This window comes from Pongo pygmaeus, chromosome 9 (genome assembly GCF_028885625.2).
Source record: "Pongo pygmaeus isolate AG05252 chromosome 9, NHGRI_mPonPyg2-v2.0_pri, whole genome shotgun sequence".
Lineage (NCBI taxonomy): Eukaryota > Metazoa > Chordata > Mammalia > Primates > Hominidae > Pongo > Pongo pygmaeus.
In genome coordinates this window covers 97802946-97821256 of record NC_072382.2, presented here as the reverse complement: position 1 = coordinate 97821256, position 18311 = coordinate 97802946, and the positions used below count along the sequence as shown (strand labels likewise).

At 41.6% G+C, this 18311-nt stretch overlaps 1 protein-coding gene across 1 annotated transcript in view; it reads left to right on the top strand.

Annotated features, from left to right (window-relative positions):
• Nucleotides 1–9431: 9431 nt before the first annotated feature.
• Nucleotides 9432–18311, top strand: part of MAML2 (mastermind like transcriptional coactivator 2) — a 372973-nt gene continuing 364093 nt past the window's right edge. Inside the window, exon 1 of the mRNA XM_054437468.2 lies at nt 9432–11361. Within this exon, the coding sequence (XP_054293443.1) occupies nt 10849–11361 (513 nt within the window). The 5' untranslated portion in view covers nt 9432–10848. The remainder of the gene's footprint in view (nt 11362–18311) is intronic.

The following is an 18311-nucleotide window of genomic DNA, read 5'->3' as shown; positions in this document are numbered from 1 at the left end:
CTATCCTTTAGATAATTTTTTCTTAATGGAAGTCTTGGTTGAACTTGGATTGATCTATTATGTGACTCATGGCATGGACCGTAGTGTACGTATCCATAAAAAGCTACATTAAGCTCATATATGGAAATTAGTTAATATTTTCTACAGTTCATTTCCTGAAATTATCGGTATGATTATTGTAAACAAATGGGGTGGAAAAAACTCACAATGTGGTAACAGTACTGATGCTGATGTTTAATGTTTAATGAGGAGTGCATACCTTTTTCAAACATTGTGAAATGGAAATTTCACCTATCTGTATTTTTTTTAATTTGAGATGGAGTTTCGCTCTTGTCACCCAGGCTGGCGTGCAATGGCATGATCTCTACTCACTGCAACCTCCACCTCCCGGGTTCAAGCGACTCTCCCACCTCAACCTCCTGAGTAGCTGGGATTACAGACATGCGCCACCACACCTGGCTAATTTTGTATTTTTTAGTAGAGATGGGGTTTTACCATGTTGGCCAGGCTGGTCTTGGACTCCTGACTTCAGGTGATCCACCCACCTCGGCTTCTCAAAGTCCTTTGATTACAGGCATGAGCCACTGTGTCTGCCCTACATATCTGTGTACTCATTCATATTTCCCTGGCATATGGCAAAATAATTCTTAACTAAGTTCCACGGAATAAAAATAAAGTCGTAATTGAAAGGTGAAGATGAAGGGACAGTGTCCACAAAAAAAGCAAGGCAGAGTTAGAAGTGACAGTCAAGGAGGAAGGGTAAAGGATCACAAATGATTTATAAAAAGGAAGGCCAGAAGAAATGAAAAAAAAAAAGGATCTCTAAAGTATCTCCAATTACCTAGAAGCATCAGTTCTCATATGGGACATTACAGACAAGCTTGAGATGGCTGAAGAGTAATCTTAAAATATATCTCTTACTTTTAACAGCATGCAGTTAATTTGTAAATTAAGGCATTAATAATTCCAAGGACTTATCTGGATCAACCATCTTGTTGGCTTGAAGCACTTTTCCTATTGGAACAGCTGCCTGTTGATCATAAAATGCTTATAGGTAGTTTGTCTGATGTCTAAGGTCATTGCAACCAAGCGTGCTACTTTGTAGGAATTTGGAGAATATAAGAGGCTCTAAGGTCGTGGTAACATCAAAAGAATGGCAAAAAGGCTGTTAGGAAGTGAGAATTAACATGTATTGGGGGCGAAAAGCAAGTAGTTCATAAGAAAATGGAAATGTTGAGAAATAGAATTAACCTTTACAGGTATTAGGACATATTATTTTATCATTATCATCATCATCATCAATATCATTGATTCAATAACAACACAAAAACAGGGTTTTTTTGTTTCTGTTTTTGTTTTTTTGAGATGGAGTCTCTCTCTGTCGCCAGGCTGGAGTGCAGTGGGGCGATCTCACTCACTGCAACCTCCACCTCCCGAGGTCAACCGATTCCCCTGCTTCAGCGTCCCGAGTAGCTGGGACTACAGGTGTGCACCACCACACCCAGCTAATTACAAAAATAGTTTTTAAGCTCATTTATTTCACATATTTCACATGACTGTAAATTTTTTAGTTGGCCATTTATTACTACCGTGTTAGGTGCTTTAGTGCTAGGTAGCTATTGATAGCAGAGATGATGAGGAAGACAGAAATGGACAAGTAAAAGGGAAGTAATTCTAGAAAGAAATCACAGGGTTATACAGAAGCATTAGGGTTATGAAGAGAGGGAACAAAACCATAAGACAGGAAAAAACAAGGGAAAAGAAATGTTTATTGTACAGGCAGTTGGATGCAATTGGCCACATTTCCTGACTTGTCTGCTCATATTCAGATGAGTAGATCTATATAATACTCATTCCCAGGAGGTATTATAGGACTTACTTAGACTCCAGAGTGTTCACTGAGGGATAAACTGCAGGCTTTGAGCAGCTTTGAGCTACTTTGGAGATAGTTTGGCTCCCCCATAACTCCTTTCATACCTGCTATTGAGGCAGCCAGACTAGTGACTAAGGTGGAAGTCAGTCTTTTTTCTTCAACTTTTATTTTAACTTCTGGGATACATGTGTAGGATGTGTAGGTTTGTTACATAGGTAAATGTGTGCCATGGTGGTTTGCTGCACAGATCATCCCATCACCTAGGTTTTAAGCCCAGCATCCATTAGCTATTCTTCCTAATGCTCCCCATCCCCCAACCCAACCACCAACAGGCTCCAGTGTGTGTTGTTCCCCACCATGTGTCCATATGTTCTCATCATTCAGCTCCCACTTACAAGTGAGATGGTGCGATGTTTGGTTTTCTATTCCTGCATTAGTCTGCTGACGAAAATGGCTTCCAACTCCGTCCATGTTCCTGCAAAGGCCATGATCTCATTTCTTTTTATGGCTGCATAGTATTCCCTGGTGTATATGTACCACATTTTCTTTATCCACTCTATCATTGATGGGCATTTAGGTTGATTCCATGTTTTTGCTATTGTGAATAGTGCTGCAGTGAACATACATGTGCACATATCTTTATAATAGAATGATTTATATTCCTTTGGGTATATACCCAGTTACAGGATTGCTGGGTCAAATGGTATTTCTGCTGGGTCAAATGGTATTTCTGCCTCTAGGTCTCTGAGGAATCACCACACTGTCTTCCACAATGACTGAACTAATTTACACCAACAGTGTAAAAGCATTCCTTTTTTCTCCACAACCTCGCCAGCATCTGTTGTTTTTGTTTTGTGGGTTTTTTTGTTTGTTTGTTTTTGTTTTTACTTTTACCTAATAGCCCTTCTGACTGGCATGAGATGGTATCTCATTGTGGTCTGGATTTGCATTTCTCTAATGATCAGTGATGTTGAGCTTTTTTCATATGTTTGTTGGCTGCATAAATGTCTTCTTTTGAGGAGTGTCTGTTCATGTCCTTTGTCCACTTTTTAATGGGGTTGTTTGTTTTATTCTTTTAAATTTGTTTAAGTTCCTTGTAGACTCTGGCTATTAGACCTTTGTCAGATGTATAGATTGCAAAAATTTTTTCTCATTCTGTAGGTTGTCTGCTTACTCTGATGACAGTTTCTTTTGCTATGCAGAAGCTCTTTAGTTAATTAGATCCCATTTGTCAAGTTTTGCTTTTTTGCAATTGCTTTTGGTGTTTTCATCATGAAATCTTTGCCTGTGCCTATGTCCTGAATGGTATTGCCTAGATTTTCTTCTAGGGTTTTTATAGTTTGGGATTTTACATTTAAGTCTTCAATCCATCTAGAGTTCACCACTCCTGTTCAATATAGTGTTGGAAGTTCTGGCCAGGGCAATCAGGCAAGAGAAAGAAATAAAGAGTATTCAAATAGGAAGAAAGGAAGTCAAATTATCTTTGTTTGCAGATGACATGATTCTATGTCTAGAAAACCCCATTGTCTCAGCCCAAAAGCATCTTAAGCTGATAAGCAACTTAAGCAAAGTCTCAGAATACAAAATCAACATGCAAAGATTGCTAGCATTCCTATACACCAACAACAGGCAAGCAGAGAACGAAATCATGAATGGACTCCCATTCACAATTGCTACAAAAAGAATAAAATACCTAGGAATACAGCTAACAAAGGAAGTGAAGGACCTCTTCAAGGAGGACTACAAACTACCGCTCAAAGAAATCAGAGAGGACACAAATGGAATCCATGCTCATGGATAGGAAGAATCAATATCGTGAAAATGGCTATACTGCCCAAAGTAATTTATAGATTCAATGCTATTCCCATTAAACTACCATTAACATTCTTCACAGAATTAGAAAAAACTATTTTAAAATTCATATGGAACCAAAAGAGAGCCTGAATAGCCAAGACAATCCTGAGCAAAAAGAAAAAGGCTGGAGGCCTCACGCTACCCAACTTCAAACTATACTACAAGGCTACAGTAACCAAAACAGCATGGTACTGGTACAAGAACAGACGCATAGACCAATCGAACAGAATAGAGAACTCAGAAATACGACCACCCACCTGCAACCATCTGATCTTCAATAAACCTGACAAAAACACCCAAGTGAGGACGGATTCCCTACAAAATAAATTATGCTGGGAGACTTGGCTAGCCATATGCAGAAAATTGAAACTGGACACCTTCCTTACACCATGAAGTCAGTCTTGAATTAGAGTTCTGGTCTATTACTTCCTAGTTATATGAACCAGAACCAGTACTTTAATTTTCATGAGCCTTAGTTTTTCTCATTTATAGATGGAGTTATAGTATCTCTCAGGATTGTTTGTGGAGTAAGAGGGATAATATATGAGAAGTGCTGTGGCATAACAGTAATTTTTTAATTGCAACTGATGAAAACAGAAATGAAGATGATGATGATGTCAACTTGAAATTAAATGTCTGTTTAAGGGTAAATGTGTACAAAAAAAGACACTCCAAAGAAGTGTCCTATACCACTGGAATATACTATGAATATTAAATTCCTGCTTCACAATTTAAGATATGTCTATGTCTAGCAGAGTAGTTAAAGTTTACATCATTTAGTAATAGCTGATTTGACTTAGGACTGCATGTTATTAATCAAATCCCATGTTACTGAAGGGCTACAGAGTGAATGGAATGGTTTCAGTTTAAATATTACATGTTTCTTTTATGCTGAATGTAAAATATCCACAATAGTATAAAGAAGATATTGTCTGATGAAGACAACTTTTTTAAAACTAAACTTTTAAAAATAAAAGTTTTCTATTTTTGTCCTCTTTAATGACACCTCATGACAGTTCTCCATTCAAATCCTCTTTATCTAACAAATATATATTTCTGCTTTTCTCATGAGTAGTGAGGATGTTAGCCTTGGAAGGAACAGATAGAGATAGAAGTATGTTCCAATGAAGGCTGGGCAGAGTGGCTCATGCCTGTGATCCCAGCACTTTGTGAGGCCAGGGTGGGCGGATCACAAGGTCAGGAGATTGAGACCATCCTGGCTAACACAGTGAAACCCTGTCTCTACTAAAACTACAAAAAATTAGCCGAGCGTGGTGGCGCGCGCCTGTAATACCAGCTATTCAGGATGGTGAGGCAGGAGAATCACTTGACCCTGGGAGGTGGAGGTTGCAGTGAGCTGAGATCGCGCCACTGCACTCCTGCCTGGGTGACAGAGCAAGACTAGATCTTTAAAAAAAAAAAATTGAGGCAATAATTAATAGCTTACCAACGAAAAAAGTCCAGGACCAGATGGATTCACAGCCGAATTCTACCTGAAGTACAAGGAGGAGCTGGTACCATTCCTTCTGAAACTATTCCAATCAACAGAAAAAGAGGAAATCCTCCCTAACTCATTTTATGAGGCCAGCATCATCCTGATACCAAAGCCTGGCAGAGACACAACCAAAAAAGAGAATTTTAGACCAATATCCTTGATGAACATTGATGCAAAAATCCTCAATAAAATACTGGCAAACCGAATCCAGCAGCACATCCAAAAGCTTATCCACCATGATCAAGTAGGCTTCATCCCTGGGATGCAAGCCTGGTTCAACATACGCAAATCAATAAACGCAATCCAGCACATAAACAGAACCAAAGTCAAAAACCACATGATTATGTCAATAGCTGCAGAAAAGGCCTTTGACAAAATTCAACAACGCTTCATGCTAAAAACTCTCAATAAATTAGGTATTGATGGAACGTATCTCAAAATAATAAGAGCTATCTATGACATACCCACAGCCAATATCATACTGAATGGACAAAAACTGGAAGCATTCCCTTTGAAAACTGGCACAAGACAGGGATGCCCTCTCTCAACACTCCTATTGAACATAGTGTTGGAAGTTCTGGCCAGGGCAATCAGGCAGGAGAAGGAAATAAAGGGCATTCAATTAGGAAAAGAGGAAGTCAAATTGTCCCTGTTTGCAGATGACATGATTGTATATCTAGAAAACCCCATTGTCTCAGCCCAAAATCTCCTTAAGCTGATAAGCAACTTCAGCAAAGTGTCAGGATACAAAAATCAATGTGCAAAAATCACAAGCATTCTTATCCACCAATAACAGACAGAGAGCCAAATCATGAGTGAACGCCCATTCACAGTTGCTTCAAAGACAATAAAATACCTAGGAATCCAACTTACAAGGGATGTGAAGGACCTCTTCAAGGAGAACTACAAACACAGCTCAATGAAATAAAAGAGGACATAAACAAATGGAAGAATATTCCATGCTCATGGATAGGAAGAATCAATATTGTGAAAATGGCCATACTGCCCAAGGTAATTTATAGATTCAATGCCATCCCCATCAAGCTACCAATGACTTTCATCACAGAATTGGAAAAAACTACTTTAAAGTTTATATGGAACCAAAAAAGAGCCCGCATCGCCAAGTCAATCCTAAGCCAAAAGAGCAAAACTGGAGGCATCACACTACCTGACTTCAAACTATACTACAAGGCTGCAGTAACCAAAACAGTATGGTACTGGTACCAAAACAGAGATATAGACCAATGGAAAAGAACAGAGCCCTCAGAAATAATGCTGCATATCTACAACTGTCTGATCTTTGACAAACCTGAGAAAAACAAGCAATGGGGAAAGGATTCCCTATTTAATAAATGGTGCTGGGAAAACTGGCTAGCCATATGTAGAAAACTGAAACTGGATCCCTTCCTTACACCTTATACAAAAATTAATTCAAGATGGATTAAAGATTTACATGTTAGACCTAAAACCATAAAAACCCTAGAAGAAAACGTAGGCAATACCATTCAGGACATAGGCATGGGCAAGGACTTCATGTCTAAAACACCAAAAGCAATGGCAACAAAAGCCAAAATTGACAAATGGGATCTAATTAAACTAAAGAGCTTCTGCACAGCAAAATAAACTACCATCAGAGTGAACAGGCAACCTACAGAATGGGAGAAAATTTTTGCAACCTACTCATCTGACAAGGGGCTAATATCCAGAATCTAAATGAACTCAAACAAATTTACAAGAAAAAAACAAACAACCCCATCAAAAAGTGGGCGAAGGATATGAACAGACACTTCTCAAAAGAAGACATTTATGCAGCCAAAAAACACATGAAAACATGCTCATCATCATTGACCATCAGAGAAATGCAAATCAAAACCACAATGAGATACCATCTCATACCAGTTAGAATGGCAATCATTAAAAAGTCAGGAAACAACAGGTGCTAGAGAGGATGTGGACAAATAGGAACAATTTTACACTGTTGGTGGGACTGTAAACTAGTTCAACCATTGTGGAAGTCAGTGTGGTGATTCCTCAGGGATCTAGAACTAGAAATACCATTTGACCCAGCCATCCCATTACTGGGTGTATACCCAAAGGATTATAAATCATGCTTCTATAAAGACACATGCACACGTATGTTTATTGCGGCACTATTCACAATAGCAAAGACTTGGAACCAACACAAATGTCCAACAATGATAGACTGGATTAAGAAAATGTGGCAAATATACACCATGGAATACTATGCAGCCATAAAAAAGGATGAGTTCATGTCCTTTGTTGGGACATGGATGAAGCTGGAAACCATCACTCTCAGCAAACTATCACAAGGACAAAAAACCAAACACCACATGTTCTCACTCATAGGTGGGAATTGAACAATGAGAACACATGGACACAGGAAGGGGAACATCACACATCGGGGACTATTGTGGGGTGGGGTGAGGGGGGAGAGATAGCATTAGGAGATATGCCTAATGCTAAATAACGAGTTAATGGGTGCAGCACACCAATGTGGCACATGTATACATATGTAACAAACCTGCACGTTGTGCCCATGTACCCTAAAACTTAAAGTATAATAATAATAAAATTTAAAAAAAGAAATAAAACAAATTATAAAACAAACAAAAAATCTGAGTGTATTTGTCCCCATTTCCAAGCTAACAGGATTGGTGAAAATAAAATGGACTAAAGTAGGCTAGCCTATAGGGAACTAAATTGCAAATAAATCCAGTATTGAGATGTTTGCCTTGATTTTGCCTATTTCTATCCATAGCTCAGTTTGAAACGACTATATTCATGAAATGCCAGAGTTTGTTTAGATTACTGAAGGTATATTGAGACCTCAAATCCAAATGACTTCCAAATTAGGATACCGAGAATATTTTTGGTCCTGACTGTTGCAGTATTGTGCTCACCTTAATTTAATTCTTCGTAATTGAAAATAACAAGCAGAATCCGCAATAAGATTTTTTTTTTTTTTTTTTTTTTTTTTTGGAGACAGAGACTCGCCCTGTTGCCCAGGTTGGAGCGCAGTGGCGTGATCTTAGCTCACTGCAACCTCCGCCTCCTGGGTTCCAGCAATTCTCCTGTCTCAGCCTCCTGAGTAGCTGGGATTACAGGCATATGACACCACGCCCAGCTAATTTTTGTAGTTTTAGTAGAGCTGGGGTTTCACCATGTTGGCCAGGCTGGTCTTGAACTGTTGAACTCAGGTAATATGCCTGCCTTGGCCTCCCAAAGTGCTGGGATTACAGGCGTAAGCCATCGTGCCTGGCCAAGATTGGATATTTTAAAGGTTGGATCACTTGAAAATGAGGGGACGATGATCTGTGTGAGATCTATTTGGTTTCTATTATTAAACTTCTTGAAACTCAGAGCCAGGTGCAGTAGTGGTGAGTACCTGTAGTTCCAGCTACTCAGGAGGCTCAAGTGGGAGGATCACTTGAGCCCAGGAGTTCAACTCCAGCCTGGGCAACATAACAAGACTCCATTAAAAAAAAAAAATTTTTTTTTTTTGAAATTCAGCTGCTACACAATGACTTTCCTCATTGTATATGTGCACCAGGTAGCTAAGGCTACCTCAGGTCTTATATTTGGTTTTTCATAGGCAATCATGCATTGCCAAATAAAAGCCTTTTTTTCTAGAACTGGTATCGATAATTGTATCATTCTCATAAAATATTTTATTTATCCCAACTAATTTGCCTGTGATCACCCAGACTCACTTATCCAGAGACACACAAATGGGCAGGCAGGTAGACAAACGCTACACCTGCCTGCCCTTTAGGAGCTAACAATGTGATTACCTCTCCTCTCCACCCGCAACCCCTTCCGCCCTCAACACACACATTCATATCTTCCTTATTCTATTAATGAACATTTCCTCGGTGCTCACACAGCTCGTGCTAGGTTGCTCAGTGGTGTCATTTACAATATACTGAAAAATGAAAATGATATCCTCAGCGGGGCGTAATGTAGGGCTGAAAGGGAAAACACATTCCTGGCCCGGAATTTCTTAAACATTTAGAGCTGGTGAAATGGTTGTGTAGAGGTTGGGGAATTTCCCCAGCCTTCCCCGCTTAACCGAGTCTGAGGCTGAGCTGAGCCAGGGCAGCTGAGATGCGCAGGGCTTGGGATTTACCTCTTCAGCCACTGGGAGGCCCTCTGCGTTCCCCTTTCCCCGGTGCCTGACTGCGATTACTCACTCGCGCAGTGGCACCAGCCTTCCACCAGGGAGCCTCGAACGAGCTCTCCCGCCCTCTCCCCGCCCCCCCACCCCCATCTGCAGCTTGCTGGCTCTCTCTTTCTCCCTCTCTGTCTCACTCTCTCTCTTTCTCTCCCTCTCCTATCGGAGCACAATGAAAGCCTGTGTATCGCCGTGACTCCGGGCGGGAGCCAGTGTCAGCAAAGCGGCTAACAACAGACGAGAAAGAGAAAGGAAAATACAAGCTACTTTTTTTTTTCCATCTATAAAGCGGAGCAAACACAGGAGATAGAACCACATTGCTTATTGCGAGTCCAGACCCTCAGATCCACTGGCCGGGGATGGAATGTACAAAAGTGGACAGAAAAGTGGCTGGACATGACTCGGTGCAATTTGCTGGAAGTTTGTAAGTTTGACCATCGTTTGTAAATTACTCTCGGAAGAGTTTGTCTCTCTTGATACTGTATTAGAATAGAGCCGGGGGTGAGGAATAGAAACGTAAGCGGGAAAGAAAAAAATGTGTTGAAGGATCTCTCTCAGTGGCTAGCGACTTAAGATTGCTTTTCATTTAAGGCTAGGAAACCTTAGAGGGAGTGAGGATTTTACCGGTGATTGGATTAGCTGAAGAAAAAAGCATGGTCCAAAAGTCCAATTACTGACATTGTTAACAGTTGAAAAGCTGTCTCCCTCTTTTGGGAGAAGACAACATCCTACAGTACCCCAAAGAGGAGAAAACACCGGAGCGAAAGGAAAGGGAGGAAAAATTAAAAGCCAAAAGACAGTCTCCCTTGATTTTTGCACATTTTGAACAGTGACTTAAACATCTTCTGAAACAGCACTGTTTTGTTTTGTTTTGGTTTTTTATTTAACCTGAGGAAAAGTCAAGGCTGCTGGTTACATAGACATGGTAGAAATGTGTTTCTCTGCAGAAACATCCCCATAAAGAATTGTCGGAAACAACTAGGTGAGGGGGAGTCCTCTCTATTAATACCTCTCTCAATACCTTTTGCTGTGTGTTTCTGTCTCTTGCTGGACAATCCCTGAATTCTTGATCTAACCCCTAGATCGTGTGTTTACAAAGTACCTAGTGGCTCTTGTCAGCTTGGTGGGGGGAAAAATCCACCAACTCTGTCCAACTTCTCCAGAGCTGTCAAATGCAATTAGAGTAAGTTAATCAGGGTTTGTTTCCAACTTATCCTCCCCCCAGTTGGTTTCTATTCTTTCTCCCCACCCTCTTTTTACTAACTCCCCTCCCCCACACCTTCTCCACGGCTCCCCCACAACCTCTGAAGACCTCTATTCATGTGGCCCTGAACACTGAGCTCACATTGTCAAAAACAGACTTGCCTGCAATAGCCAGCAGTAACCTCTTTCCACCTCACCATCCCAGAGGCAGCAATCATTGTGTCCAGTAAGATGGGGGACACAGCGCCCCCGCAGGCCCCCGCAGGAGGGCTAGGGGGGGCCTCTGGGGCGGGGCTCCTTGGAGGGGGCTCAGTCACCCCGAGAGTGCACAGTGCTATCGTGGAGCGCCTCCGGGCTCGGATCGCTGTCTGCCGCCAACACCACCTGAGCTGTGAAGGACGCTATGAACGAGGTAGGGCCGAGAGCTCAGACCGGGAAAGAGAAAGCACCTTGCAGCTCCTGAGCCTTGTACAGCATGGCCAGGGGGCAAGGAAGGCTGGCAAACACACCAAGGCCACCGCCACTGCTGCCACCACTACAGCCCCTCCACCGCCCCCTGCTGCCCCTCCTGCGGCCTCCCAAGCAGCAGCAACAGCAGCCCCACTGCCCCCACCAGACTATCACCATCACCACCAGCAGCACCTGCTGAACAGTAGCAATAATGGTGGCAGTGGTGGGATAAACGGAGAGCAGCAGCCACCCGCTTCAACCCCAGGGGACCAGAGGAACTCAGCCCTGATTGCGGTAAGCACCTGGCTTTCTCATGGTTCTGGCTGTGGTCCTGTGGCCTTTTGTGAGGGTAGAGGTTGCTTTGGCCTAAGGTAGAGTGGATGGCAGTGAAAAAGGCCAAGATGTCACCTGACTACCTCAAAGGCCATTGAGTGTGTTGTTCGGGTGGTTTCATGCGCCTACTCATCATGTTCTGTGGGTGCTCACTCCTGGGTTTTCCTTCGCTTATAGGATATTCCTTAACTGATAAGAAGCCTGAGTTTTCCAGAGGCTCTCTGGGGTCCACATCTTGTAAAAGAAGAGACTACCAGCTGGCAAGATCTGAGCCACTGAGGAAGGTTCTATCTCATGGATCCTCCAGCTTTGGCCAGCCCCCTCTGATTAGGCCCCCAAGCCATTTTTCAGCCCCAAAGCATTTATCAGCCCAGCTGGCCTTTATTAAAGCCTTTTTCTCCTTGCCCCATTTCCCCTCTCCCTTTTGAAGTGACCTCCTTCTTCTTCCCTTAAGAGAACATAAATGGTAAGCTGTAACAAAGAGCAAATTCCCTGAATGTCCCCTCAGTCAAAAACAAAATTTGGGGAAAATATCCCAAAGAGAGACTAGAGAGGCACTATTTCTTAAGAGGCCTACTCTCTGATTCCCTCTAGACTCTCTCACTCCTGAGCCACATCTCGATTCTTTTCCCAAGCACTCCAGTCCAATCCAGTAATGCTCACTTAGAGCATTCGTTAAGTGGACAGGCACGAAGCAGCTATTTACACAGATCATCATCCTAGAAAATACCTTGTCTTCAGCCACTCCTGGTGACAGGATATCAAACCCAAAAGTTCTGATTAAGTTTCTGGCTGGAAGTTCTTCCCCAGAGGTGCAGACACACACCATCCCAGAGGAGTATCCCTTGGATCATTGATTCTCAGTGCCAGTCCTGGTCAGGTGACTGTCTGTTGTTTGCAGGCTTCCCCCCAAAGCTGCTGGGCCAGTGGCCTCTGGTGGAAGGTGGAACCCTGCCCTGTGGCCCTGCAGGCTTCCTCCCTTTTGGAGCTCCATGGGACTTCTGGATTCTATGTCCGCTCCAGTTTACCCAGGTTAGCCCTAGCAAAAGCAACAGGAAATGGCCATGCAAGCCCCAAAGCACTCAAAAAGCCCAAAGGAGATGGTGCTATTGTGTCTAACTGCTCCTCCAAAGGAGCTTGATATTGAGCTCTCGGGAGAGGACATCCTCTGGCCAGACGCTCAGGATGGCTCTTTCTGGCTTCCCTTGATCCCTAGCCTGGGTCCATGGTGATGAAGACCCTGGGAATCTCTGGGGAGTAGGATGGTGCTTTTCTCCCCAACCATAAGCACATTTACTTGGGCTACCTAGAAATGGGACTCCTTGAGGCCAGCTTCAGATGAAAAATAACTACCAACAGTCAAACTGCACAGGGTTTACAGTTTCACCCTTGAATAGCACTAGCTTGTGGGGTTGTATTAGAGCTTCGAAGCCTAATATCCTTTTTCTACCACCTGCTCTATTCCCGCTTCTCCCTGGAATTCCCTAGGAAAGCAGTGGGAGGTTGTTTTGTGAAAAAAGAGAGGTTAGGGTAAAGGAGGGGGGTAAAGAGTCGCTCAAATGGAGAGAAGAATGAGGTTTGTATGTATGTGTGTGTCACCAGCATCTGCAGCCAAAAGTATCTAAATGCCTTGATTGTCCCCAGTAAATTTATAATCTGTCTGCAAGTCTCCCAATAATGCGGCTTTGTGTGCTTCACAGTCTCCTGGTAAGTGTTTCTGGGGATGGAACCACGAGTGAGGCACCCGGCCCAACCCTGAGTGGAGAAGACTGATCTCTGCCCGGGGTGCCAAGGCCGGAGCAGGGCCGTGAAGAGCCAGAGTGGGCTTCCCTTGTGGCCTTCACAGCCCAGCCTGTGAAGAAAAGGTGGCATGTTTGCCTCTGGCCTTGTTCTTTGAGCTTCTGCTTTTGTCCAACTTGGAAGTAAGCTGAGACAGCCTTTTTTTTCTAGGGTGTTTCATGATGGGAAATGAAACCAACTTTAGTGGTCGTTGTAACTTTACAGTAGCAATACCCATGCTGGGAGGGAAGTGAGGGAGCAGTGTCTGGCCCTTCCTGACTGAAAGCTTACTGCTACAGAAGCCAGAGCTGGCTGCTGTGCTACCCCTGGCCTAAGAGGGAATCTTTCTCTCTTCTAACCACCAGCTGTCTCCTGAGACATTCCCTTAGAGGAGCTCCCTCTCCAGGTGTAGTGATGATGCAGAGAGGCACAGTTTAAGTTAGGAGGGTAAGGGATAGTGTATTTCTAGTAGTTGCTTTTCATTGAAAATATGTGGCATTGCACGGGTTGTTGGAAATTCCCTCTCCATTTTAGCTGCTAAATTTGGCCTGTTGTTACTCAGCACGGTACTCAGAGATGGTGATGCAAGTGCTGTATTAACCTGATAACATTGTGTCCAAAGGGAGGCCTGGGCATTTGGAAGTGATTCACCAAGCCCATTACACTGGCAGGTCTCACTTTACTCGGGCTCCTCTTATTTTTCAGATATGCTATTAATTTTAAAAGGGCCTTTGTTCAGGGTGAGTGTCAGAATTTTTTCTTAATTTTATTGCTACTGTGTCCATAACCAGATTTATGTGACTTGGGTGTGTTGAATGTATAACTTTAATAGTTAATTCGTATGCCATAAGTGGCCATAAATGTCCTTTGGAGAAAGGGAGAAAATATTGATCATCTAAAATCAAATATGTGCTGTGTCCTCAGATGAAAGCTTTGTATCCTGCATACCTTCTAGTACAATGCCTTGAAGACAGTGGGTAATATTTGTTGAATGAAGGTGAAAGGACAACTTCTGTTTGGTGGGGTAATGTTGACTTTCATGGGTATTATACAGCAAGGAATATATAATGTCTGAGTCCTTTCAATAGCCTTAAGTTTCAAGAACAATGCAAGAATAACCTCCAAGCCAGTTCTAATTCTGTCCACATTGAGAGCCTAATTCTACAGCCCTTACTCAGCCAGTTTCTTCATTTAGCTCAAGTACAAGTTCAGGGGAAGCCCCACTGCTGCAGAGACTGCAGGAACAGGGCCTTTCAGAGGGCCCGGATTATAGGGCTTTGAGCAGATCTGCATTTCTAACCACTTGGAGCAGACTTTAGGCACTAACTCATTTTCTGGTGAAGTATGTTTGAATCTTTGAATGAACTGTGAAACTGAATAATTGCTGGTCCATGGAACAGTAAGATTTAGAGCTTCTGTGGTACATTATTAATCTTTCCCTTTTGCCTGAGACAAGCTCTTTTTCTGTGGCATAGATTGTGTTGCTAGGATCACTAGATAAGTGGTTCCATGTCATCTCTGGCTTCAGAGATTATCTTTTCTCTAATGTTATGTGGAGGAAAGAAAATAGATCAGACAAGGAGCCTACATCCCTTGGTTTTGTGCCTGCTGGATCACCATCTGTGTTACCTAGGACAAGTCACTTAGCAGTCATCTGTGGAACAGAGAGGACAATCATGCTGCCCCAGCTTGTTGAGAGAAGCAAACGAGCGTGTTTTTCTGAACAAGCTTTAGAAAAAATTAAGCACTGCCAAAATGCAATACTAGTGTTAGTAGTAATAAACTTCTAAACAATGAATGATAGTACTAGTTCTTCTAGGAGTTAAATGTATACTCAGCTTTCAGTTGTTGGTTTTAAATGATGAAATAGCTCTTATTGTAAATAGAGGGATTGGCATTTCAAATTTAGTGCTGTCAAGATAAGACTGACATATCCGTATACTTAAGTGTTCCTGAAGGTCCCAGGAAATCCTAGTGCAATGCTATGAAAGTCTTTGGAGTCTTTGAATGCGTCTACTTTACAGGCCTCTGCACGGACCTGGGAAGCTTTGGAAAGGTGTGTCCCCCAGAACATCTAAGGAATATTAGAAAAGTTGTTTACACAAATGCATGGGAAAGTTAAATATTTTGTCAACAATTGTCTAAAATGTTAATTGTTAGCTTAAGAAAGTCAAACAAGTTAAATCATTGCCAGAGTACCCTGGTTATTTTTAACTGATAATAATCAAGTTTCCAATTGACAATTAAAAAGTTGAGAGCTGTAAGTGGGAGGCCAGATCTGGGTATCTATGGCTGTCTACATGATAAATGTCCTCCTAGGACAGTGATAGGAGTGTTTACATTATTTATATATGCAGCCATCATTTCCTTAAAAACTGACCTATTTTCGTTCTATTTTCTAGAACAAAGTAAAAAAAAAAGGAGAATTCTTATCTATCTAGGACCTTCCTACCATTTATTTCAAGTAAATATAATTATAAGATCTCACAAAGGCAAAAGGGTTCAAGTGGAGAGAGGAGTTAGTATAATACTTTACAAAAAATTGATAAAAACCTTTCTTTGACATCAATCTGATGTTATTATGTAAACCAAGATATCTTGCTTGTTTAGGACAATGTTTGTTTATAGAAGGCATCTGCTTTCTTTGAAATAATATTGGTAGGTGATGTTCATCAAATGTTTCCAAATCTTAATGTTTAATCACTTATGGCTTCTGTATTGTAAACATTTTAAAATACCAATATGTTTAAATATGGGCTTTCAGATGTTGTTAGACATAGCAATTTAAATATGACTAAAAGAGTGGCCATAATTAGCTGTTTTTGTTTTTTTGTTGTTGTTGTTTGTGTTTGTGTTTAGCACTGTTATTTAATCTAAGAAAGCCTGAAAGGGAATCTGAAAACAGTCATCCAGTTCTGCTATCCATGGCAGCTAGGCCTTTCTGAATGGATTCTACTGCTTTCTTGTTCTTTAATCCAGACCCTTATATATGTTTATGTTCACAGGCAGGGCAATGTTTAGTGAAAACAATTCTAAATTTTTTCTTTTGCATTTTCATGCTAATTTCCATCAGACTCCAGCAGGCTTCCTGGGAGAATAAGGAGAAATACAGCTAAAGACATAGTCCCTGCTTACTTACAGCCTCATGGAATGCAAGACCACTTCAATAAAGTAACAGGAAAAGTACTAACCAGGTAGAATGGACCAAAACTGATATAGAAAAATCAGAGGAAGAGAGGAACAAATATTTACTGAGTCCTAGAATGTACAAGGCTTTTAAATTACATATTTTATGTAAGGCCTACAAAAAACAGGTGAGTAATCAACATTTGTCCCGTTTTACATATAAGGAAACTGAAGCTTAGAGTAAATTGAATAATTTAATGCATAGATTTTATAGTTAGACCCATGTTCAGGTCCCTATATTATACCTACTAGCTGTATGAATATGAGAAAATAATTTTGTTATTTTCTTGGCATCAGTATTTTCATCTGCAAAATAAAGCTAAAGTTATTTAGCAAAACAGTCAGTATAGTGCCTGATACATAGTAGGTGCTCAAAACATGAGTACCGCTAGTAGTTGGTAGTAGAGAGATTCAAATATAGGCCAGGGATAGCTATATGAGAACATGCGTCACCAGCAGGGCCTGAGAAGAGGGAGAAAATATGAACATTTGGGATTGGGGTCACTGAGTGCAGGCATGTAAGTTAAGTGTTTGGGGAACAGAGAGCAGTGCTTGACTGAGTGTGGTTGGACACGAGTACTGAAGGGGACAAATGAGATTGATCCACATCCTGGAGGGCCTGGAGGTCCGGTAAGAGCAAATCAGAAGCCCTGGAAAATGGTAGAGCAAGGACGGCTCCGAGGAATCAGCAGCTATGATGCAATAATAATCCTTCATATACTTGAAGACAAGTATTACATTTCCCCTCCAGCAGCCTCTTCTCACAGCGCATTGCCTAAGTGCTCTGTACTACCCATCTTCAAGTCCCTTGAGCTGCTTAATGCCTTGCTATTTACACACTTCTCCCATTCATGGTGAGTTATATACTGCATGACATGCCCTTTGACACTAAAAGGAGATAGTTTTAAAGCACACTAGCTAGACGCAGAAGAGGAAGTAAAAGAAGCAGACCAAGCTATACCTCGCTTCTTAGGTTCACAGGGCCTTCCGGTGCAAACAAGAATTGCCCTGGTGGTGAAAGTGTTTATACTCTCTTGATGTGTAAATCAGTCTTCCCAACAAATGAGTTTGCCTGTATACTAATGTGGAAAAGGTATTCTCATTATTAAAAAAATCATGAACAAAAATTCATGAGAAAAGCATTATTATAGATGGTCTTTGAGATGTACTTATTTCCTTGCTTGTAATACAGATGTGTTACAAATTTTTTACTTGCCTTAAGGTCCAGTTGGATACCAGTTTCCCCCATTTAGTTCTTGTTTACAAGGCAAAGGTAAGGGACCCTAAGGAAAGATGGCAAAGGAGAAAAGCCAACATCTCCTTCCTCCCTCATTCATGGCATGATGCTTGGATGCTGATGGTAGTGAGTGGGCTATTGACCAGCTTCAACCTTGGCCTACACATTTGTGAGAAACAGAGGTAAAAGAGCAAAAGCTATTCCACTTCCCTATAGGGACATGAAGAGAGAAGTTCACATATTCTCCACAGGTTGAGGACAACTAGAAAGCTGGACCCTACCATAGCCAAATTACTGAAGGAATGGATATGAAAATGGGCAAATGGCAATACTGACACATGCTACAGCTCTCCAAAGGTCTTAATGTTTTAGCAAAGGTTTTAAACTCTTACGTCAAGATTGTATGCCTGGGTCCTTTTTAGAGTTTGGGAAAATATTCATTAATTCAGTAAATAATCTTTGTACAGCTCTTCTGTGCCATGAACTGTGCCAAGAATACATTGATGGACACTTCAGTATAGGCTTTGCCCTCTTTGAATTTACAGTGTAGAAGGGAGGTGAGTGGGGTTAGAAATAGAACTGTTACAGTTGGCTTGTGTAAGGAGGCAAAGAAGCATAGCAGTTAAGAGCCTGAGATCTTAACTCTTAACTCTGAGGTGAGACGACCAGATTTCACATCAGCCCTCTAACACTTAGTTGTGTTTTCTTG